Raw genomic sequence first — 27,811 nt, forward strand, 5'->3', positions numbered from 1 at the left:
CCTCAGCCTCCCAACGTGCTTACAGGTGTGAGCCGCTGAGCCTGGCCTGATGTTCATATGATTTTTAATTCCATGGTTTGTTTTATAAGAGATTTTGAATAGCAAAACAGTTATTATGTACAACAAATAAGATAGTAACATTTCTTTAATTTTTATATTTTCTTCACAACAATGTTTATGGCAGTATGATTATAATCTATTGTATTATGATCAATTTGTTCTTTTGGCTTTATTGTTCTGCTGAATAATTGGCAATAGCAGATTAGTTATAAAACAGACACATCTGCTGTATGGCTTCTTATGGGTATACAAAATGTTAAGCTTCATTTTATATACAACATAATCCTGGAAAATATATTAATTTATAAAATTTCTTAAGAAAATACGATACAGTTTTTCCTAATTTTCAGGATGAGTTTTTATCATTCTTAGTCACAAATGGTGGAAGGCAGTTCCAAATCTAAATTCATTTTACCACAATAATGACAGTTTCCAACTGTCTCATAAATTTGCAACATTTGTTAAAAGGGAGACTAGTAGAGCAAAATGTGTCACTGTTGCTGAAGAAAATGGGCCTGTTGTAATTAGTGTGCCATCTTCTGAGACAAAAATAGTGCTTGAAATTTAACATTATAATTGTACCAATTAGCAGTTATTGAGTGCTCACAATGTGCCAGCCTCTGTGTGGAACAGCCCAAGTGTGTTATCTCTTTAGTCTCAACCTTATGACTTAAAGATACTATTGCTATTCCCATTTTATGGAGAGAAAGAATGAGTGAAAGGTCTCAGTAATTAGATTATGATCCATTTGCTGGTAAGTGCAACAGCTGGGATTTAAAACAGGTCCTCTAAGGTATAGGCGTAGTGTAGGTACTGTTATTTATAGATGAGAAAAAGTGAGGCTTAGAGAGGTCTAAATAATTTGGTTAAGCTCAAACAGCTAAAAAGTGGAGAAACTGGTATTTAAAAGTAGGACAATTGTTAAGAATAGGGGAGGAGGGCAGAAATTAGTTGCAAAGATAATCATGATTTACTCCATTTGATTATTTTAGGGCTATCACACTAAAGCAAGAGTGCTACAAGGGAAAATGATTTTCTCTTCCTAAATTTCACAGTAAGAACATTTGCATTAGTCTCCCAAAGGCAGAAACTCAGCTGTTTCAGCAAGGGCTCTCTAACTAGTCTTCCACTAGGTGACACAGAATAAATTTATTTGTCTAATTCTTTATTTGTAACTTTACTGATCCACTATATTGTGCCCTAATTATTTCCATTTTACCAGATTTGCTTTACAAACTATAGTAGTAAAGTCCTGGGCAAGAAGAATATTTTTCTTGCTCTTTATATAAAGTAATTTAGTAGACATTCCGTTCCTAAAAAGTGATGGGAACACAAAGCTCAGGAAACAAACTAGAATTTTTAAATATACTTTTGAATTCTACAAATTTAAAAATTGAACAAAAGTATCAGTCACTGATTTTTTTTATGAGTTTTTGGGAGTCACAATAATAGATTACAGTCCATGGAACTCTATTTTTTGTCAACGATTGTGAGTTTGGAATATTTGTTGATTTATATTACAATATGTGATATTGAGTATTCATTAGTTCTATTTTGTAGACCTTTTACTTTTAGATATAAGGAAAAGGCAAGATGAGGAAAAAGAAGCTGTTCATTTTGTCTAGCAATGACTTGTCATATGAGATGCCGTTTATATGCTGAGGAGAACGAATACAAATGGAGAAAATTGATAATACAAATCTTAGAAAATTGTGTTCAAACACAAAGTGGAATTTACAATTTTCTCAAGACTTTTTGTACATGACTGTAGGAAGGGTAGATTGTGTATTTGTGTGTGTTGTCTGGGCATGTTGGTGTGTGTGTTTTTACCAAAGACAAAGAACCTGGTGTCTTCTGCATTTACTATCCCTTAGCATTTGAGATAACATTATGTTTGCATTTTGCATAGACATACTGTTCAGATCAATTTCCCATTCCTATTGAGAGAGGCATAAACCAGATTCTATTTGCCAGGAACTGTATTTTTAATAATATAATTTTGAAGTTATATTAAAGTGAATAATTTGATAATTTAGATCACATTCACTTTTTACTTTGAATATGTGTTTTTAAAATGAATTTGTTATTTCAAAAAATGTAATCTACAAACTTAAATTGTTACTCATTAACAGTTGCATTATTTCTATCCCATATTGTCATGTGAATGTTCTGTTTTTAATAATAAAAACCAGGTATTCAAACAAAAATTTTAAATAATAAAATGTGATGTCAGTTTATTATTTAAACTTCTGCTTAAATAAACTTGTGTTTAAATAATTTGGCCTGTGTCCGTTTATCATCTACAAGGGAATTTTATGAATGTTCACTCACAGGACTACATCCATTTACATTCAAAGACTAGTAGTTAACATTTTAAGTTAATAACAGAGTCTTTAAAAATATCTGTGAATAATGAAGCCATTCGTGTGTTCAAGGATTTTGCCTTTCTTCAATAATACAATTTTCTTCTCATTTTAAAGAGTATTTAATTGCATCACACATCCTATTTTAATATTTAACAATAATTTTATTAGCTGTATAGAATGAGAAGGGCAAGAATTGCAATATCTAGTGCTGGTCATCAATTTTTTTTATCATGACTTAATGAGTATTATAATTACAAGGAGAGGCAAAAAGATAAATTAGCTTAGTAGTTGGTTGGGGGGACTTGCTAGTTTATTGGTTTTAGCTTAGGCAAAGCCCAGAATAGTCACAAAGAGAAAGAAACAAGTATCTGGGGCTGCTGTAGAAGTCCTTGCACACAATTTCTGCAACTTACGAATCATGCCTCATTTTGAATAATAAACAGAGGCTTTGAACAAAATTATAAACACTGCCAATAATAATTCCTTCTGGTTCCATAGCAGTTCACAGGGGATTCTGATGACTTACAAAACTTAGTCTTGGCAGGTATATGTTCATTTAATTTCTATTAATGCATTTTGGCAACTTTTCATTATCTTTTCTTAAGTATTTTTACTGTTTTTTTTTCTTTTTCAGCTAAGACAAAAGTATGAGTTATTTTGAGTAGGAAAATTTGGCATAGCCATCATTGTAATAACACTTTTTACTCAAGTAGCACCTCTCACCTGCGGCTTTCGAAGTGCTTTTGAGTACATTTTATTAGGCCTGCAGGACAGAGGTCGGGGAAAAGTTATTTGTAGGCACCATACGTTTAAAGCTTCTGTGGACATACAACCGAGGCCGTGGGGAGAAAGTAATTTTCATCTTTAGTACTCTAGATATGGATATCTGTATAATATGATTCCTAACTTTTCAATGCCATTTGTTAAAAAAGGGAACCAGATATTGTTGAATTTCATGTGCTTTTAAACCTATTTTAAGATAAATCATTTTTAACCCCCTCCAGCAACTGCTTCGAGAACGACAGCAGATGGCCAGCCGTCCCTTTGCTTCTGTTGATGTAGCTCTGGAAGTGGGAGCTGAACAAACAGAGTTTCTGCGAGGGCCATTAGAGGTAGGAACAGCGGTGCTGAAAGAGGACCACTGTGCTTTGCATATTTATTATATTGCTTCTCTAATCTACATCTGCTTATGAAGCCAAACAGAGTCTGATTATCTACAGTTGACAAGATTCAGCTACATATGTTATGCCATTTTCAAGGCACATAGTTTTAATAGTATGACATGAGCTGTAAACAAAGCCACTGGAGAATCTATTAGCCTAGGCAGGAGTGACAGACTGCTCACCTGGCAGCCTTTCTCTGACAGATAGGAGCTGAGGGAATTTAAGATATAGGTATGATCGAAGAAACAAAGCGCCTATATTTAGTCTTTGGAGTACTCTGTGCCCCTAGTTAACAATTCACATCTATCTTTGTTAACAAAGTTTACTTAGAAAAGGTGGGTGGAGATGAGTTGCATTTTAATTACATAGCTTCATTTTTGAATGTTGAAAAGTGAATGTTTCTCACATATAAAATGAATATTTTTATTTGTGGTTAATTGCTGTATTATTACATTCCTTTATTGCAAAGGCAGAAATAGAGTATGATGAAACAGAAATCATTATATGCAACTAAATATGGTATTAGAATCCAAAACTAATACATGAAGTGGTTTCTGAAAATAATAATCCCTAAAGATGCAAAATTCGGCCGGGCGCGGTGGCTCACGCCTGCAATCCCAGCACTTTGGGAGGCCAAGGTGGGCAGATCACGCGGTCAGGAGATCAAGACCATCCTGGCTAACACGGTGAAACCCCGTCTCTACTAAAAAAAAAAAAAAAAAAAAATACAAAAAATTAGCTGGGCGTGGTGGCGGGCACCTGTGGTCCCAGCTACTCAGGAGACTGAGGCAGAAGAATGGCGTGAACCCAGGAGGCGGAGTTTGCAGTGAGCCCAGATCGCGCCACTGTACTCTAGCCTGGGCGACAGACAGAGTGAGACTCCGCCTCAAAAAAAAAAAAAAAAAAAGGATGCAAAATTCACAAATTCTGATTAATGACTATTCAAAGCATTATGATGCATACTAATTTAATTGTATGTTTATTACTTTTATTTACTTTTATATGTGGTAAGATATATTTAAGTAGAAAGGTTAAGAAACTGTAGAATTGAAACATTTTATTCTCTTTTTAAAAAATGACTTTGTTTGACTAATTTTATGTTGCCATTTTCAGATTTTATTTTTTGTCAAGGAAAATAAGGAATGGAAAAATAGAATCATTCAAAAACCTAGGTATACATATAATAGATTCTGTCTGTAGCATTTTTGGTTTTTCTGAAAAAATAAGACAAAATCACAACTCATGGATGCTACTCAAAGGGTCAGTTTTTAGAGGAAATGAAATATTGGGTGCATGTTTCCCTATGATTTTTAAGACATTTTGTGTACTTGATTTTTTACTACTCTAGATCACAGGTTGCCATGGAAGCTTAGAACATTAGGAAATTTATGTGTATATCTTCTATTTGTTGGGGAAAAAATAACAAAAAAGAATGATTAAATGAAAGTTACAGCAAGTGCTCTAATTTCATTTTGGTTCCTTGTTTCAAATGACTTTTATAAAAAACCTTTCACACACAGAAAACTTAGACTATTTTTGGACTATTATAAATTCTTTTTATCCCCATCTGTTTAAAACATTCTCAAATAGTGCTAAAAATCGAGTAACAAGAGAAAAAAATGTAAGTAATGCACACATAGACTAAAGAAAAAAAGAAATTATCAAAGAACTAGAAAATTCACAAACTCAAGGAACAAATATGACACAGACATGTGTCACCATAGTTTGTCAGTTGCGCATTAATAGTGTTCAATAATGTATTGTTAGGTGCCCATGTGTTCATAATCATTATATCTTCATGTTCTATTTTTTCCAAATTTTGGTTCTTTCTTTATCATTGTGAATTTTTAACCTTAAATTGTATTTTGTAGAGTTAAAAAATGTCTAGCCCTACTTTCTTTTAGTTCATATTTTCTGATATTCCTTATTTCATTCTTTCGCTTACAATTTCACTGTATCCTTTTGTTTTACACCTATACTTTCTGGAAAAAACTGTTAGCTTTTTTATTTTTTCTGTTAGCTTTTTTATTTTTTCGTTTACTTCGTTTTTTATTGATGTTAACACTGACATTAACTACTGTTCTACCAAGGCTTATTTCAGCTACCCCATTTTGTGTGTGTGTGTGTGTGTGTGTGTGTGTGTGTTGTTACTAGCCTTGCTTCTTTTTGTTTTTTTTTTCCCAGCTTCTGTCCATAAACTGATTTTCATCTACTAAACAGAATATTGCATATTCTATTTTTATATTGCTGATAGCTACCCTTTCCTTATCAAGATTCATAGTGATTTTTCCCTAGCTATGCTTATATCTTATTAAAACATATTCCTCCATTGCCCATCTCAAATAAAATTAATACTTTAGCATGCTCTCAACTTCCCTCTGTTTCTCCTTCCATATATTAATACCACCTGGAATTTTTATTAAAACATTATGGATGTACTTCTTTCTTTATTACGGCCTATGTAAAGAACAATGAATTTTATTTGTTCTCCTTTACTTTTGATATCTAGTCATTTGCTCATGCATTTCTTTTATTTTTCACTAAGATAACCTCTCTGAAAGATTTTTTTCAAAGAGAAACTTTGGGTCCAGCACGGTGGCTCACTCCTGTAATCCCAGCACTTTGGGAGGCCCGAGGCGGATAGATCATTTGAGATTAAGAGTTCAAGACCTGTCTGGCCAATATGGTGAAACGCCATCTCTACTGAAAATACAAAAATTAGCTGGGTGTGGTGGTGCACGCCTGTAATCCCAGTTACTCTGGAAAATGAGGCAGGAGAATTGCTTGAACCCAGGAGATGGAAGTTGCAGTGAGCCAAGATTGCACCACTGCACTCCAGCCTGGGCAACAGAGTAGGACTCCTTCTCAAAAAAAAAAAAAAAAGAGAGAGAGAGAGAGAGAAAGAGAAACTTTGTATGGCATTATCTTTGAGAACCTAAATGCCTACCAATATGTTTTTCTCATGTGTACAAAACAGTTTAATTGAATATGAAATTTTAGGTTCAAAGTTCTCTTCTCCAGAGCTTTAACCATTGTCTCAAGTCTGATGTCAATTTGATTTTTTGTCCTTTGTAAATGATCTCCATTTTCTTTTTGGAATTTTTCAGAATTTTCTCCTTTCTCAGTGTTCATACATTTTTCTCCAGTGTGTCCATATGTGTGTGGATGTGTATATATATATATGTTTCTTATTTCTTCCCAAGTAATGGAAGATACACGTAAATTTACGTATTTGCTAGATCGGCGGTTGAGGTGGGGAGAGGTGAATGTTTAGGGTTATCCAACCGTCTGCTTTTATAGCTATGAGATTTCTCCCCTGAGATGAGCCCTATAATTACGCTGTCATCAGTGTATTAGTCAGGGTTCTATAGAGGGACAGAACTAATAGGAGATATATAGTTGTGTATATGTGTATATTCTATATATATAGGCGTTTATTAAGTATTACCTTACATGATCACAAGGTCCCACAATAGGCCATCTGCAAGTTGAGGAGCAAGGAGAGCCAGTCCAAGTCCCAAAACTGAAGAACTTGGAGTCAAGTATTTGAGGGCAGGAAGCATCCAGCATGGGAGAAAGCTGAACTAGACCAGTCTAGTCTTTTCATGTTTTTTTCTGCCTGCTTTGTATTCTAGCCTCACTGGCAGATAATTAGATGGTGCCCACCCAGAATAAGGGTGGGCCTGCCTTTCCCAGCCCACTGACTCAAATGTTAATCTCCTTTGGCACATCCTCACAGACACACCCAGGATCCATACATTGTATCCTTCAATGCAATCAAGTTGACACAGTATTAACCATCACAATCAGTCTCCAGCCTTAGGCTGGCACTTGACAGGTTCTGCTGCTTTCCTGCCCCACAGCAGGTAGGATAGGTACCAGTCTATCCAGGACATTGTGGACTGTGGCCCATATTATCTCCATGTTTAAAATCAGGAGAGGGAACAAATGACTCATTCTGATTTGCTATTTTGTTGTCTGTGGGGTCATTTTCTTAAGTACTTGGTATAACATAAAGCATTATATTAATTGTTGCAATTCTTACTATTTTTATTTTTTACTCAGTTCTCTTAATAACTAGCATGCATCTATTTCTTTTTTACGACTTTTTGCAGAAAAATAATTACATGTAAATTCTCATTTAGGAAAGGCCTTTATATTTGGGGATCAAGATCTAGTTAGTAATATATGGTATTTTTATGGAAATAGCTTTATTGAAATATAGAACATATATCAATAGTTCATCAATTTAATATATATAATGCACTAATTTTTAGTATATATACAGTTACGTAACCACCACCAAAGTCAATTTCGGAACTTGTCATCACCCCGAAAGAAATCCTATGCCTTTTAGCAGTCTCCCTACCCGACATTTTTCTTCAGCCCCTGCACCCCCTACCCCACACCCATCTCCTAGCCCTAGGCAAGAATTATTCTACCATCTTTAAAGATTTTACTGTTTTGGACATTTCATACCAATAAAACTATATACAGTGTGATCTTTTGTGATTAGCTTCTTTTGCTTAGCATAATGTCTTTAAAGTTGATACATGTTGTAGTGCGTGTTAGTGCTTCATTCATTTCTATTGTCAAATGATATTCCATTGTATGGATGTGGCACAATTTGTTTATACATTAATTAGTTGATGGTTATTTGAGTTGTTTTCACTTTTTGGATACTATGAATGATGCCACTGTGAACATTTGTGTAAAAAAAATTGTATAAACATGTTTACATTTTTTTGGGTATACGCCTAAGAGTGGAATTGCTGGATTATATCGTAACTTTTTACCACTTGTTGAAAAGTACTTTCTTTCTCCATTGAATAGTCTAGGGACCCTTGTTGAAAATCAATTTACCATAACCATGAGGATTTATTTCTGGAATCTCAATATTATTCTACCAATCTATGTATCTATTCTTATGACAGTACCACACTATCTTGATGACTCTACCTTTGTAGCAAGTTTTGGAATCTAAAAATGTGAATCATCCAACTTTGTTCTTTTTAAAGACTGTTTTAAAGATTGAATTTGAACTTCCTAGGTCTTGGGAATGATCAAAATGTTTAAATTGAGGTTAAAACATTATTTTTCAAAGTTCCTTTACATACACTATCTCAATCTCATTTGAGTCTTAAGGCAATCCTATAAAATAAGCAGAGCATATTTCATCTTTTTTTTCTATTTACTATTGAGGAAATTGAGGCTCTGAGAGCTTCAGACCTATGCTGAAGATCACAAATTCAGTCACCAGTAGAGCGAGAAACAGGGTTCAAATCTTATATTGGCCTAAGGGTTCCTTTCCAACATTGCTCTCTATATATGCTGATTTTCGTTCAAATTGAGAAGACATCTTAGACCTTAATATATCTGTAGAATATTTTTTTTGTAAAGAATAGAGTTACTTAAAGTTCATGTAGTATACTTTGATTCCGGGTGCTCAAATAGTCATAGATAATTGTGGATCTTAAGGAAGAACTTTCACTTGGAAAGTTATAGGCTGTCTTAGTGTATCAGAGAATTCCAGCAGTTATCCATTGTAATCTAAATTGCTATAAAGAAATCAAAGTGATTTACTAAACTGCAATAAACTCAGCACACAAGCTTTCTGTTATTTTTATATTAGAAGTTTCTTATAAAAATAACTTTTGTAGTTTTGTTATGCTAATAAAGTAACAGTTCTGTAGAAACAAAGTAATTTAAGATGGTTTTATTTGGTAATTATAGTCAACTAGGCTAATTAATAATTTTAAAGACAATGTTTACATACAGCATGATTAATTTTTACCAGACTAATTATTTCATCAGTATTCTCTGTATATATTTTAACTACTTTATACCAGAATTTTCATTTTACAAATTTGTAATGTTTTGATTCTCTCCACATATAAAGAAAATTATAGCTTTCGAGTACTATAAAGTGGAGTTTTCAAAAAGACACTGGACAAGTAAGAAGCTACGGTAACCTAGAAAAAATTAATTTCGAGTCTACTTTCTATTTGGTAGCTCTAACAGTGCTAATTTTGACATCACATTGAATTTCATTCTCTGTTTATTGGGACAGTTCAGCCTCGTATCTTATGTAAGAAACCTCTCTCCCAAGGTGAAAAACACATAGTTGAAGTCTGAGGCAGTCAAAGTGAAGCAGCTGTCCTGTTAAGAGCTTTGCTGGCCTCATTCCTGGAGCACATTAAGCCCAGTCCTCTGCTCTTGGGCACAGCCATTGGTCTCGCTGGTTCCTCATTCCTGTCCCGCCATATCCATGGACAGTAGTTCCAGTGACTGGCCTAAGCAGCTTATTTACTTTTCCCCAGGTTTCCTCTTTTCTTATAGCTGATTTGTGACATTTGACATTTTTAATTATTATCATTTACTATTAATATTCTGATTATGTAAAGAATACATCCTCATTATAGATAAATGTTAATGCAGATATAATACAAATTAAAATATTTCGTTATCCCATTACCCATAAATATTCAGTGCCAGAACTTTTATTTCCTTCCAATAACATTGTCATTTTGCATATTTGTATTTTTACAAAATTGAGAGCATATTTTATATGTGATTTTGCATTCTGTTTTTCTCAGTATTAGAATAAGAACATTTTTCACATCTAAGTTTGATTCAAAAATACATTTTAATTATTTTGTGGTATATCATCATTTATTTGCCTATTTTATTTTCAATTAGCATTATTCTAATTTCACACTATTATAAATAAGACTGCACTTCATTTTTGTATATAACTCAATCTTACTTTATGAAAAAAAACCTACTGAATCAAAAGTTATTAACTTTTAGGATCTTGAGGTATATTGCTTATTTACTTTCTAGAAATGTCTCTGTTCACACTATCTTTAGCAAAGTATGAGAATTTCTATTTTCGTGCATCCTTGTCAAAAATGATTGTTAGCATTTTTGCAACTTTGTTAATTTGATACAAGAAATGTTACCTTCTTTCTTTTAATCAAATTTTTATTGTTAGTAAAATTGAATATTTTTGTATTGTCTGTAACCACTTGTATTTTTCCTAGATGTTTATTTGTTGATCATTATTCTCTAATCCTTTTCTATTTTAATATCATTTATTGATAGTCATCTGATTATATAAGAAATATTGTATTCTAGAAAACTTAGAAATGATAGAATAGCTCATTCGATATCTTTCTTCATCTTTCTATTGGAACATTCCTTGCCTTTTTACTTCTAGATCAAATATATTAAACATTTGTAAATTACCTGCTATAAGTGTTTTCTCTCTTTGGATATTGATTTTAAATGCTATATTTTCTCTACTTTTAATTAATCAGCTTATTGTGTCTTTTGGTAATATTTTTCAGACCCTACCTTTGCTTTCTTTTCATCCTGAATTTCCTATTATTTTTCCATCTTTAAAAAATATTCCCTTTTATCCTCAATTGATTTGCATGTTATAAAATTTATTTATTTTAGTGGTTACTCTTAACATTTTCACAGGCATAGTTTAAGTCAAAAATTAATGAACATTTTTCCCTCTTCCCAAACAATGTAAGAACAATTTAAATCTTGCTTCCAATTTTCATTGTTTTTGTTACCTTTGTTAAGTTCTATGAGTTTTGTCATTCCTTGAATTAAACATTATTGTTGTTGTATTATATGATCAATATGTGTTTAAATTTACTTACATATTGTGTATTTTCTTGGCTCACAGTTGTTCTTCGCCTTCAGAGCTTCCTTTTAAAATGTTTCTACTTTCCTGCTCTGTCTTTAAGAAATTCCTTTAGCATACGTCTTTTGATAATAAACTCTCTTAGTCTTTCTATTCCCCTCTCCAGTTTCAGTATCCTCTTATTGTTTACAATCTAAGAAATGTATTTAAAATATACTTTATCAAGCATTCTAGTTATCTTTCAGTGGGAGGGTCACACTCGCACATTGTGTTCACGTGAAAATTTTTCTGACGCTGGCTTCTGATTTCGGTTGTTGCTGTAGTAGGTCCCTTCATATCCCCAGGGAGTATGTTCCAAGAGTCCCCGTGGATGCCTGAAATATGGGATAGTACCAAACCGAGATATACATACCTATGATAAAGTGTAATTTATAAATTAAGCACAATAAGAGATTAACAGCCATAACTAATAATAAAATAGAACAATATTAATAACATGCCAGCATCACTACTCTTGCACTTTGGGGCCATTATTAAATAAAATAAGGGTACTTGAACACAAGTACTGTGATACTACAAAGCTGATGTGATGACCAAGACAGCTACTAAGTGACTAATGGGCAAGTAATTTATACAGTGTAGATGCAGGCTGAATATGCTAGACAGAGATGATTCGCATCTTGTTTCAAGTCAGAATTATGTGCAATTTAATCTTTTTCTCCTGGAATTTTTCCATTTAATATTTTCAGACCACAGTTGACTACAGATAACTGAAACCATGGAAAGTGAACCTATGGATAAGGGAAGACTACTGTACTAAAAACTTTCCTTCAGTATAATTGTCACTCCTTTATAGACAATCTAGCTTTTCTCTCCAAAATCCCTGTATTTGGTGTTCAGCAGTTTTATCACAATTTAACAAATTATACCTTTATTTGTATTTAACCTACTTGGCATATTTTGTGCTTCCTATATTTGAGGATCCAAGTCTTTGGTTATTTCTAAAAATTATTGAGTCATTATCCCATTTGTATTTTCTTTATTCCCCTTCTAAGACTCTGATTAGATGCGTGTTAAACCTCTTTCCATCTTCACAATCTCTTAGTCTTTCTCTTTTATTTTCTCTCTCCTTCTCAATGCTGTTTCTTTTGGCTTATTCCGAACATTGTTCCAATTCACTAATTATTTTAAGTGTATAAAATCTGTTTTTGACCTGCTTTCTACTATATCCATTTGGATTACTTTCAACACATATTTTTATTACTTTTTAAAGTTATATTTTATTATTTATTATTTTTTAAAGTTCTATTTGGTTTTTTTTTTTTAATCTGACAGTTTTTGAAAGTCTCTTCTTCCTTACTGGTTTCATTACTTCATTTTTCATTCCAAACAAAATTATTTTTATGTTGTATCTGATCATTTCAATATCTGAAATCCTTGGAAATCTAAATCTGTTGATTATTTCTGCTGGCTCTCACTCATTATGACTGATTTCCTTGTGTATTTGGTGATCTTTGTGAGCTCTTATTTGATCTTACTTTGTGGTTTGCTAGTGACCTAAGGAATGCTTTCCTCCATAGAGGATTGCTTCTGCCAAAAACCAAGGGCCTCTCCTTATTCTGTAGTCACTTCTTCCAGGGTCTCTGGAATAGTGCAGGAATCTCAAACTCAGTTTTCCTTTTTATTTATTTGTTTATTTATTTATTTATTTATTTATTTATTTTTTGAGACGGAATCTTGCTCTGTCGCCCAGGCTGGAGTGCAGTGGCATGATCTCGGCTCACTGCAACCTCTGCCTCCCAGATTCAGGCAATTCTCCTGCCTCAGCCTCCTGAGTAGCTGGGATTACAGACACATGCTACAATGCCCAGCTGATTTTTGTATGTTTAGTAGAGACAGGGTTTGACCATGTTGGCCAGGCTTGTCTTGAACTCCTGACCTCAGGTAATCCACCTGCCTTGGCTTCCCAAAGTGCTGGGATTACAGGCATGAGCCGCCATGCCCGGCCATGAATTTTTATTTTAAGAAAATTATTTACAATAAATAAGAGATTTTTGTAGGCACACCTTTGGTTCTTGAAGTGAGGAAAGATCTAGTTTTCCAGCTACATTTTGGAATTTTCTTCATCTTTATTTTAAAATTATAAAAAGACCTTTCTTCACCAAAACCATTTAGCGGACAATGTTTTGGAAAAAATTTTTTGGAAATGTCAGATTTGTAGTATTAACATAAATATCGTGAGTTTCATGATTGATTGAAGCATGAAATAAGAATTAAGTAATGGTGCTTCAATATTAACGTGATATAAATAGAACTATTAAAAATGCATGAATATAATGTATTACTGAAATTATTGAAATCTACATGGTTTTAAGTTAATATAATCTGAAGTTTAAGCGTGATAAAAGTCATTTGTTTACATTTTAAATAAATAATTTGATAAATGCCCTAGGTTAACTGTCCTAATACAGTAAATTACTGCTATCATCTTTCATTCAGAATTCACTGAGTCCAAAGCTAAATATATATATTTATAATTATTGTATACATCCAAAATTAAAATTTTACAAATAAAATTTTTCATTGTGCTATTGAAATATTATTTTTATCTTATCTTAAATCATTTAAGATGAATATAAACTATGATGGAGAAAAATGTAAAGATGAAAATGAACAACAGCAACAACAAAAAACTGGTTTCTCTTCACTGCGTCTGACATAATAAATAGAAACATTTGGATGTACAAAAGGCTTATAGTCCTGATCAACCTTACTCATACTGGCTGCCATTCAAGAGAATAATGTATTATTTAAGCTTATGGTCATATCACAGCTGAATCAATCTAGCATAAACTATTTTTATACAGCATCCTTGCAAGTAAGAAATGGCTATGTAAAGTAAGACTATAATATCCTTTATTGGAAAGTTATAAATACAGTTTAACAATGCTTGGGAACAGTGTTATAGCTTTGGATAAACAAGACTGAATTGCCAACACTGTCCTCCACCCTTCACTTACCGTCAGATAAAAGAGGTAACATATTGAATCCACCAAAAATAACTGTGCCCAACAGAATGGGAAGATTTTATCTCCTGCACCCAAGAACATTCCACAATCTATGAAACACAGTAGGGTGAATTTGAGTATTGTCAAATCCTTTGAATACTCATTCCTATGTATGTTAAAATGATTGTGTTTAAAACATTAACACAAAAGTGGTATTAACATCGTAATTAATACAACTTTCTCTGTAACAGCAATCAGCTAGTCATATTTTTGGCTCCTGTTTCTAACCTCTTAGATTGTCTTGAAGCATTCATTTTATGTCTGGTAGTATGCAGTAGTTATTTCCTAGTTTTTGTTTAAATATTTTATTAGGCTATTATTGCCTATGACAGTTACTTTTACACTAAATTTATGATTTTGTTTAATATATTTTTTGCTTATGTTTCACATAAAATCAGTTACTAATTTAACTTGTATTTCCTTTTTTCTGTTACACGCAGTAGGTGATAATCTCATCAGGTTTATATCCTCAATGGAATAACTGACTGTAAGAATCTTATAAAATGCTGTTAAATCAAATAGAATCTTATGAAGTGAATTACCAGATATTCAAAATGTAAAGCTAGATATTTTATATGTAGAATCTAAGAAACCAATAATGTTATACTTTAGATAAACAAACATTTTCATGTGTTCCCATATTTTACTTTCTTAGAAAATAAAATAGCAACTAGGTCAAAATTTAGAGTATTAAATATGCAAATTTACCTCAAATCTTAATATAGATTTTTTTTCATCAAACGTCATAGTTCTTACATATTTCATACCAGAGACCTTTTCTTATATTTACACTTGATAATTTTGTTTATATTATTATATGCCTTTTTAAATTTGCTTTATAGAGAAAGGCTCTGGATTTACCATTAATGACATATAAAAGTGGGGCAGAAAGTTGGGTGCAGCAGCACACACCTATAGTCCCAGGTACTTGTGAGGCTGAGGTGGGAGGATCATATGAGGCCAGAAGTTCCAGGCCAGGCTGAGCAATATCAAGATCCTATCTATCTATCTATCTATCTATCTATCTATCTATCTATCTATCTTGTTTTTTTGAGACGGAGTCTTGCTCTGTCCCAGGCTGGAGTGCAGTGGCACAATCTTGGCTCACTGCAACCTCCACCTCCCGGGTTCATGCAATTCTTCTGCCTCCACCTCTTGAGTAGCTGGGAATACAGGCACACACCGCCATGCCTTGCTAATTTTTGTATTTTTAGTAGAGATGGTGATTCACCATGTTGGCCAGGCTGGTCTCAAACTCCTAACCTCAAGTGATCTACCTGCCTTAGCCTCCCAGAGTGCTGGGATTACAGGTGTGAGCCACCACACCCAGCCAATCCTATCTTTTTAAACACACATGTGCACACACACACACACACACACACACACACACACACAATGTTATGGAATAGACTATCAAATATGTAAAGTTTAAGTGCAATTTTTTATGAAGGAGTTTTTATTTCTTGATTTTTTTACTCATCCCAGCACATCTTGGAAAATAAAAGTAATAACAGCTCAGTTTTATTTTTCCATATTTTAAACTGGAAATTCTACCTTAAAAACAAACTCTATATACTATGAACAATTGGCTCCACAAATATTGACCTATATGCAAAGCAATACAGGAGGTAGATATGGAAAATATGCTATCTTTACCTTTCAGAAACTTACAGACTAACAAGAGAGATATGTACGTGTAAAAATACCTCTAATAAAAATATGTTATTGATGCCAAAAGGGCAATAAGCATGAAGAAGAGGAAAAAGGAATACAATATTCAATGTATTGCTGAATGTTTCAGGAAAGGTTGTGGTCATTTATCTTGGGCTTTAAAGGTACATAAAATGTCAGTAGGCAGAGATAGGAATAGGTGAGGATGGAGACAAGTAAGAAGCATGCCAAGTTGAGAGAGCAAGGTGAGCGAGGGACAGAGACAGAAAACGGCGGTGTGTGAGTGAGGCAGTGAGAAGGCCACATTCACCCAATGAGGAAGCAGCTGTGAGCGTTAAGGTAGCAAATATAGGAGCGTATCATGGAAGACAATTTAAACAAGGTGCCGAGGATCACACAGAAGGTTTTTGAGAATAGTTTTATGATTAATTTTAGAAAGATTACACTGGCAGCATTTTGTAGCATCAATTGGATTGAAGAATAATTGAGGTAGAGAAACAATTTGGAAGGGCAGGCACTGAACTAGTGATTGTCAAAATGTTAAGGTGCAAATATTACTGAAAACTTTGACAATGTAGAATATACAGAATGTAAGTAACTGAATATAGGGATAGTCTGGGTCAAAAACAGGGAGGGGTCAGAAGGTTGGGTCTTCTTCATATGTACTTGAACTCATGGGAGTGAGAAAAGAGAATTGAAGGTAGAATCTAGGAAAATTGCTACAAAGAAACAAAGATTCAAATGACAGGCTGAGAAAGAGTACAGAATTAAGAAGATTGAAGAGTTTTAGAACCATTAGAATTAAGAATAAGACGGCATGCCAAGAAGGATGGTATGGTAAAATATATCATCCATTTCAAAGCAGTCAATGAAGATAAGCACTAGGAGAAAAGATGGAATTTGGTAATTATGCCGTCATTGGTGGCTTTTGAGGAAGTAACTTCTATTAAATGGCAGAAGCCAGACCACAAGAGATGTGTGAAGATGAGAAACTGGATTCAACAAGGATAGAGGACCCATTTTGAAACTGACAATATTGAAAGGAAGGAAGGACATGAGATAGTAATTTAAGAAATTGGCAGTTTCAAGAGAAAGTTTTTTTGGGAAGAAATATTCAAGGGAAAAAATGTTTAGTAGGATAAAGGGGAGGTGAAAGCAGAGAAGGGATCAAGAAGTCAAGTAGAAGTATTAATTTTAGAAAGATGAAAAAGGATAATAAAATGATGGGTAAAGATGAAAGGACATTTTGAGCCGTTCTATTTGATAGGAGTTTACCTTCGATGATCTTATAATTTTTCATGATAATTTAGAAGTAAGGTCACCTGCAGAGAGTGAACTTGATGTACAAGGTTGAGGCTTAAGAATAGTAAGAGATGTAGAACACTTGTTTCAAAGGCTATGATGGTTAAGACAAAAACTGAGTTATCCATCTCCTTTTACTCTATTCTTCATTTTCTATCTGTCGTTGAGCCCTGCCTGTTCTACAGCCTAAGTATATCTTAAATGAATCTCTTTATCATCACTACTGCCCCTGTGTTTCAAGCCTTCATGATTTTTTTCCCACTCTGTTACATTATCCTCCTTACTGGTTTCCCTGCCTTCACTCTTCCAGGCAATTTTCCACATTGCTACTAAAGTAATCTTTCTAGCATGCAAATCTTCTCATATCACCTTGCTCAAAATTCCCCAACGTCTTCTCTATTAGTCCATTCTCACACTGCTAATAAAGACATACCCAAGACTGGGTAATTTACAAAGGAAAGAGGTTTAATTGACTTACAGTTCAGCATGGCTGGGGAGGCTTCAGGAAAGTTACAATGAAGGAGGAAGGGGAAGCAAATATGTCCTTCTCCACATGGCAGCAGGAAGGAGAAGTGCCGAGTAAAAGGGGAAAAGTCCCTTATAAAGCCATCAGATCTCATGAGAACTCACTCACTATCATGAGAACAGCATAGAGGTAACCACTCCATGATTCAGTTACCTCCCACCAGGTGCTTCCCAGGACACCACACATGGGGATTACGGGAACTACAAATCAAGATGAGATTTGGGTGGGGACACAGACAAACCATATTAGCTTCCTATCTCTTATAGTAAAAAAAAAAAAAAAAAAAAAAAAAAAATACAACTCCTCTATATAATGTACTATATACCCTACATGGATCTGATACTACCATTCCTATCAAGCCATTTCTTGCCATTTCACCCCAATAAGCTGACTCCACACAACATCCCTGCCCTTGCCTCTGACTCTGTCTCTGTTGTTCTCTTGTCCTAGAGGAAACTGCCTAAAGTGGTAGAGTTTAACTAATTCTTAAAGTTCGAAACAAAAGAAAGAAATAATAAAAAAAAAGAATGGGAAACATTATCTTAAGGTGATAAAAAGGATTGCTGGGCAACAGTGAAGCACTGAGGATATAGAAATTATGTAGGAGCACAGTCCCTATTCTTGTGAATAACAATTCAAGTGGAAGTGAGAGGGGAAACTGATGTTTAAGATCTTAAAAAATATTTGAGTTACAAAGTAATTAGGACTGCCTGATTTTGCTTTATTTATTGATTATTCTCAATTAGGTGGATCTGTGTTTTAGTTGCTCAATTTTGCAACTTTCTTATTGTATTTTAATGCATTAAAATACTATGTGTATTTTATTAAAATTGTATGTGTATTAATGCATTAAAATACTATGTGTATTTTATTAAAATTGTATGTGTATTAATGCATTAAAATACTATGTGTATTTTATTAAAATTGTATGTGTATTTTATTAAAATTGTATGTGTATTAAAATACACATGCAATAACTCAGACTTAAAAAAATAACAAAAAGAACTTTGTTTAGAAAAAATACAGATTTTAAGTGAACAGGAAAAATCTTTTTGTAACCACATTGAAAGAAGTTGTTCAGCCAGTATATTGTACAGATCTACACATATGTTTTTATTCTAGGAGTAAATATAAATGAATATGTATTCAACATGAATAAATGTGAGTAAATATTGAGTATTAATGAACTTCCATAAATTTTTTGCTTATAACTTCCTCTTAGAAGAATCATTCTTTCAAAACTTTTAAAAATGTATTGCATATGTGGCCTCTTAAATCTCTTTGAAAGATACATCATAACATCTATGTGTTTGGAGGAATTTTAGAAATTTTTAGAAACTATGTTCACAAAATAGAATGATTATGCCTATATAAATTAAATTTCAAGCAGTTCCAAATAACATATTATTAAAAGTACATTAAATTTTGATGACCTCATTCATTAAGCAAAATAATGTACAGTGCTCTATACTAGACATTCCAGACAGCACAAAAGTGCTTATGACATAATTGATACTCTAGAATATCTTAGAATCTGCTGTTAAGGATGACATTAATTATATCACCCCTTGAATCATCTCTTTCTTCTTCTGCTACTGCTTCTTCTTTCATTCTCTTTCAGTCTAGTTCTCTTACTACACACTATTTCTCATGTGTTATAATAACATGCATATGATGATAAACCCAAAGCACCATAGGATCTCAGAATACTTTTGATTCATCTAAGTAAGTTTAATGTTAGTATAATTAGTAATAAAGATACTTCATTATATTTACATTAATATGTAAACCCTCATTTCACCATAATATTTGATTAACTATATACCTCTAATCAGCCTCCCACTGTATTGAATTTAATGTGAGTGTATGAATATGTAAATGCACGCATGATACATATACACAGTTTTCATCCAGCACTGAACAACAATGTGATTGTCACAATAATTATTTTCCTACATATTTTTGAATAGTGAGGGCAATATTGTTATAACATCAGTTATTAATTTTTAAATAATGTTAGCTATTTCTCTAAGAAAAGTAATGTATCTTAATTGTAAAATTTTGTAAAATACAGAAAAATATATTATACAAATAAAAAGCCTCATTCCTACTGCATCACTGTTTGTTCTGCAAGTGTGTGCAGTCATACAGTGACCACAGTAATCAAGATATACAATGTGCTCATCACCATGGAAAGCAAAGCCCATCCCTCTGCCCCAAGACCCTTAGAACCACTTATTTGTGCCTTTATAGTTTTGCCTTTCCCAGAACATCATGAAAATGGAACTTTTTTTTTTTGTGACGGAGTCTCACTCTGTCGCCAGGCTGGAGTGCAGTGGCGCGATCTCGGTTCACTGCAACCTCCGCCTCCCGGGAACCATGTTATATGCAGACTTCTGTGTCTTGTTTCTTTCACTTAGCACAATACTTTCAATGAGCTCCAACCATGCCATTACGTATATCAGTAGTTTATTCTATTGTATATCCACCACAGTTTATTTATCCAGTCACCAGATAGTAGACATTTGTATTTTTCACAACCTGGAGCTACTGTAAATAAAGCCATCATTAATGTTTGCATACAGGTCTTTCTAATAAAATATGTTTTTATTTCTCTCAGGTAAAAAGCTATCAGTAGGATTTCTGGGCCCATATGGTAAAAGTATGTTTAACTTTATCAATTTTCCAAAGTGTATATGCCATTTTGTATTTCACTCCACAACACATGAGAGTTTCAGTTGCTTCACAACCTCACCAGCACTAGGTATTGTTGAGATTTTGTATTTTGTTTTGTTATTCTAATGACTGTGTGATGGTATCTTGTTGTATTAGATTGGTGCAGAAGTAATGGCAAAAACTGCAATTACTTTTGCAGCAACCCAAAATTTGGTTTTGAAGAGACGTAAATTAGTTTCCAACATTGGTGGGGTCTGGCTACCCATTTATAGGTATGCATATCTTCAAACGTTAATTTTCCCATAGCTATATATGCATATATATCAATTGAGGAATATTCTGTAATGAAAGACAAGGGGTGGGGAATATGTAATATGTGCTTAAAAAACAAGAATCCAAAAATTGAATTTTGGAAAATATCTTCATAAAATAAACAGCTGTATATTTCCAGTTCTTATGAGGCCTTCTTAGTGAAATAACTCCATTATATAAGAAAAGAAATATTAATATCAAAGGTTAATTTTTAACTTTTATAAGAAAAAACTGAGCATACATAGAAATAGAGAGATAAATCGTATCACTCAACTTCGAAAATTGCTGACCCATGGCCAATCTTGTTTCATCTTTATGCTCTCTTACCCCGAACTTCAGCATTGATTATTTTGAAGCAAATCCCAGGCATCAAAGATTAACTTTTAATTGAATCTCAGAGTTTTTGATTTATCATATTAATATTGAAAATAATTTTCCTAAAATGTTTAAATTTTTAAACTTTTAGTATTAATCCCTAAGGTTTTAGTAGTCTCTTGATTTGACCTATTTACATGTGAAGTATTTGCTAGGAATGATATTCCAGGCATTTATTCAATAAACAATAGGAAAATCATTATACCTGAATGGGAATAAAAGCTTATTAAGTGCGATTGTTTTACTTTATTAGCATACTTTGTATATAGTTTCTTTGATAGCATTTTATAGACATTAAATTATATGAACTGTAGGTTTTGCTTAATGGAAGTTGCCACTTAACAATATTGGCCCCTATTTTTTATTCACTGTATAATATTTTTGAGTTACACATTGACTATAATCCTAGGAGTGCTTTCTTAATTCTGATATTATAACACTGGTCTAATTTTTCTCACTGGGAAGCTCAGCTGAAGTGCATAACAGGTTTTAATTAAGAATTAAAAAAGGAAAGAAAACAAAACTTCACATCATTAGGAATTCTGATTTCTGCTGCTCTAACAAGAAAGACCACAAGCAATATGAGATTCGTCAAATGTGAGAAATGATAACTAACCATGTTGGGGTCACCTATAACAAACTACAATAATTGAGAAAGTAACCTTGACACATTTCAGTTGGGTGAGTATCTGTAGTTTATTATATTCCAGACAGTATACATTACCAAAGATGTAGGGCCAAATTAACTTTAATGTTGCACTCTTCACAAGACATTCCATAGCTAGCAATAACATTAAGATAACGCTGTTAAAATAAGAATTTCAATTATAAGGCAGATGAGACTGTGAAAACATGACAGCTTTAAGGAGCAATAGTAGTTGGGATTCACTTTGATAAGGAACATAGTTATCATAGATAGAAAAGAAACAAAATACAGCCTGCAGCCTTTTCTTATTGTGTCATGTCACCCTCTATTGATAACAGCTTTGGGTTCCAATTCATTTGTATTCATTCTCCCAACCTGTGCTAGAATGATGATCTTGTTATCTTACATATGCTGTTAGAACACCTTCAAATTCTGCATTCCTTCGTTCTTACAAATAGCTGACAGCATGTTATCTTACTTGCTCTCATCACATCTTGGTTAAGAAAGAAAGGCAATCAAGATATTGGCCCCATCTTGCAGGTGGGAAAACTGGATCAATAACTCAGTGGTAATACTGGGAATAGATTCAGATTACTTGAAAGATCACCAAATGCTTATTCAGGAGGCTGACTTTAACCAAGGAATATGTAATGAATAGAACCCAAATACAGTATCATTCTTTGTGGTTGTATGAGACATGCTCTTGTTTTTGAATCTAGAGTGGTAGAGAGAGACATGATCTTGTTTTTGACTCTGGAATGACAGCCTTCTTTTCCTCTGATCTTATTGTTCCCACCAGTGATCTTCACTATTCCAACTAGTGAGGGGTGTGTTATTCCATTTGGACTGCTACAACAAAAATGCCATAAACTTCTGTTGACTTATAAACAACAGAAATTTATTTCTCACAGTTTCAGGGACTGGTAAGTTCAAGATCAAGGCACTGGCACATTCAGTGTCTGGTGAGGGCCCAACTTTCAGGTTCATAAATAGTGCCTTCTTGCTGTATCCTCTTATGGTGAAAGATGCAAACACACTCCATTGGCCTTCTTTCATAAGGACACTAATCTCATTCTTGAGAGTCTGGCTCTTATAACCTAATTACATCCCAAAGACTTCACCTGGTAACACCAGCACTTTGTGGATTAGATTTCATATGAATTTGGGGGAGGATACAAACATTCAGACCATAGCAAGAGCTACATATTCTTTGTTGCCCCTAAGCATGTAACCATTCCTACAGTGGTTGAATCTACTGGCCCTGCTAGTGAAGCCTGTAAGACATGTAGAATGTGCTGCTATTGCTTTTCTGATATTATTTAACAAAGAAACCTACTCCCAGGGCAGCCAGCAATGTTGACAACATTTTGACCTCTCCTGAAGCTTCCAGGCTGTTTTATACAATGAAGGAAGGGTAACAGGTCATCAGGCTTATCTAATCTATAATTCATTTGATCAATGTTAATGATCAGCTGCATCTTTTTTTTTTTTTGCCTCTCTGTTGTAAATTGGTAGGGATTGTAGTTTCTTGTTTACGTTGGATTTTTCCATTACACATGCAAATGGAGATTGTTCTTTACATAAAGAAATCTTTGTGATCATTTTGGTTATTTTTAAAGGTCTGGAAATTTTTTCTGTCTCTGAAAGCCCTGGACACTCTTTTGGTTTCAATCACCCTATGCTGTATATCACTATTTACTCACTATTTATATAATTAATATAAATATTTTTCCTCAATTTCTTTATAAATACATTTCTCATAAAACATTTTCACCTACATTGCTTGCTCTAGAGCATGACCAATGTTCATAGTCTTTGCTACAATATGTTGTAAAATACCATAATGTTTCTGCTGTCTACTCTCATATTTACTTAATCTGTCATCAAAGGGAGCATTGCCGATGCCTTTAAGTGAACCAATCGATTATACAGCATTATGTTTAGCTTCCATAGCAGCAATTTTGTTTTCTCCCTTAGGAATCTTAATTCTGGAAATGAACATTTTGTCTAGATTCAGAATACTTATTTATTAAATGCAAATGTATTTAGCTTAAATAATATATTTTTAATGATCCAGAGTAACAATGAAATGTATAAGACATTTTACTAGAGTCTATGATGATTTTCAATATAATCACAATGAAATGTGTTTAAATTAAAAATATTACTGTAAATCTCTCAAGATGAACCGCAGAGCTCAATACAAAATTGATGTTCTTAAGTTAATCAGTTAGTTAATGTATTGCCAAACAAACTAGAATAGAATACTATATTATCAGGGCAACTTTGTTAAATAGATATTCAACTTTTTAAGTATAAGAACATAGTGGATTTCAACCATCTTTTTATACTAATTTTATGTATTTTCATTGTACTTATTTTGTTTTATCTGTTTATCATTAGAAACAATAAACCAATAATTCCAAAACAAAGAAAACTCACTAATTCTTTTTATTCTTGTTCATTCCTTTTTGTCCTGTTAATCGTACTTAGAAATACAGTATTGACATTTCCTGGGCTGCTTTTGTGTAGAGCCTTGTGCTGATATATAAACATATAAATTTATACATAGTTTTCATTATATATTAGTAAAAAAATAAGTGAAGTAGAAAAACGGGTAAAAGACATGTACAGTAAAGATGCTGAACAAAAACTCACGTTTTATTTTTTAATACCACCCTCAGGCATGTAATTAATATTATTATCCTCAGAATAATGTTTAAAACTGACCTTTTATAACTGTTATTTCAGCTCTCATGCATTCTTTTTGGTGGAGAATAATTGATTCATCTCGTTATTAGTCAGGTTTAGACCTTAGTAACATGTACATCCCTATGATAAAAATTATTTTGGAATGGAAAGAGAGATATCCAAAAAGGGATGAAATCATGCCAAACATCTTATCTCTAACATAAAAAAAATTAAATTTGAAGTCAGAATTTCAGTTCCAGTTCTACTTTTAGCTTATGTGACCTTGAGAAAGTTACTTAAGCATTTCTGAGCTTCAAGTTTCTCATTTATGAAGTCGAGGTAAGAAATACCTTTTATGCCTAGCACTCAGAGTTCTTGTTGGATCAAACAAGATTTGTACATTTAGTTGGAAAACTCAACATTTGTTATCTAAACATAATGTATTCCAGCAGAGAATTACTGTCCACCATTTTCATTTATACATTTTAAATAGTGATTTATTGATTATCTTCAATATGCAAGGAGCACTGCTAGACACTAGGGAAATAAAAGGGAATTCAGATAGTACCCAAACACTTCAAATCCTCATGGGCAAGGACACGTGAACACATAGTAAAATACTTAATTTCAATTACAGACACTAATGGGCAGGTTGCTAATAGAATGTTTGCCAACTTTAAGTAGTTTTATAATAAAATATAATAGTTTAAAAGAAAGGTCTATTAATAAAAACAGAATTAAGATATATATAGATCAAATTAAGTGTGGAAATTTAGTAAATGAAAAAATTGGCATTAATCAGTAGGAAAAAGATGGGCTTCTCAGCAAGTGGTATTGGGATAGATGAACAGCTATATGGGAAAAGAGAAAACTGAATCTGTTCCAAATGTAACAGAATCAAATTCTAAAAAGATGAAAAATTTAAATTCAGAAACTATTATGTTACTAGAAGAAAACAAAGGTGAATTACTCTGTAACCTCAGAATGGCCAAAAGTTTCTTAACTGATTCTAAATCCAGAAGCAATAAAGAAAAAGGCTAATAAAGGTGACAATATGAAAATTTAGAAAAAAAAACTTTTTATACTAAAATAATTGCAAATATTTTCCACTTGTTAATGCAAAATAACAAATGGAAAATATTTGCAATTTTTGTCATAAACAAAGGGTTGTTATCCCTAAAATATAAAGCACTTTTAAAATTAAAAGAAGACCAGCAACTCTATAAAAATGGGCAAGAGACATCAAAAGATAGTTTGCATAACGTAAATGCAAAGGGTTCTTAAACATAGGAAAAGATGTTCCAATTCACTCATAAAAATGCTAATTGAAATCACTGAAATCACTATTGTTTATCAATAAGGTTGGCAAAAGCACAGAAGGTTGAAAACATACTTGTGGTAAGCAGAAAAATGACCCCCAAAGATGTGTACATCCTAGTTCCCAGAACTTCGCATGGCAAAAGAGATTTTGAAGATATTAAATTAAGGATTATGAGAGATGAAGATTATCCTGGATTACTCAGATGGGCCCAAAGTAATCACAAAGGTCCTTACCAGTGAAAGAGGAGTCAGTCAGATGAGATGTATCTGGTGATGGAAGCAGAGGTTAGAATGGTGTGATCAGTGCCTTTGAAGGTGGAAGGGGACTGCAAGCCAAGGAATGTGGGCAACCTCTACAAGCTGGAAAAGGCAATGAAATGGATTTTCTCCTAGAGCCTCTGAAAGGAATACAAATCTGCTGTCGCCCTGATTTTAGCTCTGTGAGAGCTATTTTTGACTTCTGATTTCCAGAATTATAAGATAAGAAATTTGTGTTTTTAATCTACTAAGTTTGTGGTAACTTGTTGCTATAGCACTAGACAACAAATACAATACTCTTAAGAGGAAGGTTGTGAGAAAACAGGCACTTTCATTTATTGTTGGGAATGCAAACTGTACAGCCTCTGTGGAGGAGAATTTTGCTATATTTACATATACACTCACCCTTAGATCCCACAAACACATCTCTGTCACTATCAAATATTGTAAAAAGATTTTTCAGCCCTATTTGTAATAGCAAAAAATACTGGGAACAACCCAAATATGTATTCATAGAAATTGGTTGAAAGAAGTGTGGTATTATGTTGTACTGCGCAGTTGTAAAAAAATTAAAGTTTTCATATGTTGCTGTGGAATGATCTCAGGCAATATTGTTAAGTGAAAGTGGCAAGTTGAAAACAAATGTATGTTACTATTTGACGAAGAAGAGGGAGAATATAAGTATACATTTACCTACACATATATATTTGCTTTTTTAACAATAAAATGATAAACTAAAAAGTATTATTTGGGTTTTCTTTTCTTTTTTAGTGGTTATTCATAGGACTGAAAAGAACAGCATGAAGGAAATAGGGATGGTAGGTAGACCTAAGTGTACTTTACTTTGCAGATCTGACTCTATAGCCCTGTAAATGTATTACAACTATAAAGTTTTACTGATTTAGGAATTGAAAATATTTCAAATATGCACAAGTTAGAATTAATATGTGAATGAATATAAATATGAATGACTGAATCTTATGAGAATTCCCTAATTTACAGAAAGCAGTTTTCAAAACTGATAGACGATGGAGTTCATTAAAAATATTTATTCAGAATTCATTATGGCCTCATCCTCAAGTAGGGGAATCAGATGATACATAATTATACTGCAAGGAAGGTGGTGAAACATCCAAAAGAGAGATTTAAAGGGATTTCAGAGAAATGAGAGTGCACTTCCACCTAGGAGACTAATAAAGATTTTGTGCTCATTCAGTTAGTTATATATTCAACAAATACATACTGAGCACCTATTATGAGCAAACTCTGTTATAGGCAGTAGGGTTCAGTGATTTTTAAAACAGTCAAAAACTCCTACCTTCATGGAGCTTGCATGCTTATAAGAATGAGGGTAACAGACAATAAATAAAAGATGAAAAGAACTGAGAATTGACCATTACATTTAGTGTAGTGGAGATCAGTGTTGACCATGGCAAGAGCATGCACATTCCTATCGCCAGGACATTCATAGTCGCCCTAGATGAAGACAGACATTTAAATAAGCAAGTACTATGTTGTATGATATGTCGTACCTATTTTAAAGAAGCCTCTATAGAGCTTGTAGTACATTGTGCACTTTAATAGACAGTGAGTACTCCATAAATAGACAAGAAAATGATAGAGTTATGCAAACTAATGTTAGCAATTATTTTGTACTTATACTGTCCAGCCTCTGATATATTTATGCCTAGTATTTTAAGTAAGTAGCGTTCTTTTCATT

The 27,811-nt window shown here is 33.1% G+C and overlaps 1 protein-coding gene across 4 annotated transcripts in view; it reads left to right on the forward strand.

Moving 5' to 3' along the window:
• ATRNL1 (attractin like 1) overlaps window positions 1-27,811 on the forward strand; it is an 839,413-nt gene that overhangs the window by 617,733 nt on the left and 193,869 nt on the right. For all 4 annotated transcript variants that reach the window (XM_024254146.3, XM_024254147.3, XM_054522910.2 and 1 more), the window contains one exon: window positions 3,431-3,538. In XM_024254146.3, coding sequence (XP_024109914.2) covers window positions 3,431-3,538 — 108 coding nt within the window. The remainder of the gene's footprint in view (window positions 1-3,430; window positions 3,539-27,811) is intronic.

Source organism: Pongo abelii, chromosome 8, assembly GCF_028885655.2.
Source record: "Pongo abelii isolate AG06213 chromosome 8, NHGRI_mPonAbe1-v2.0_pri, whole genome shotgun sequence".
NCBI classification, from domain to species: domain Eukaryota; kingdom Metazoa; phylum Chordata; class Mammalia; order Primates; family Hominidae; genus Pongo; species Pongo abelii.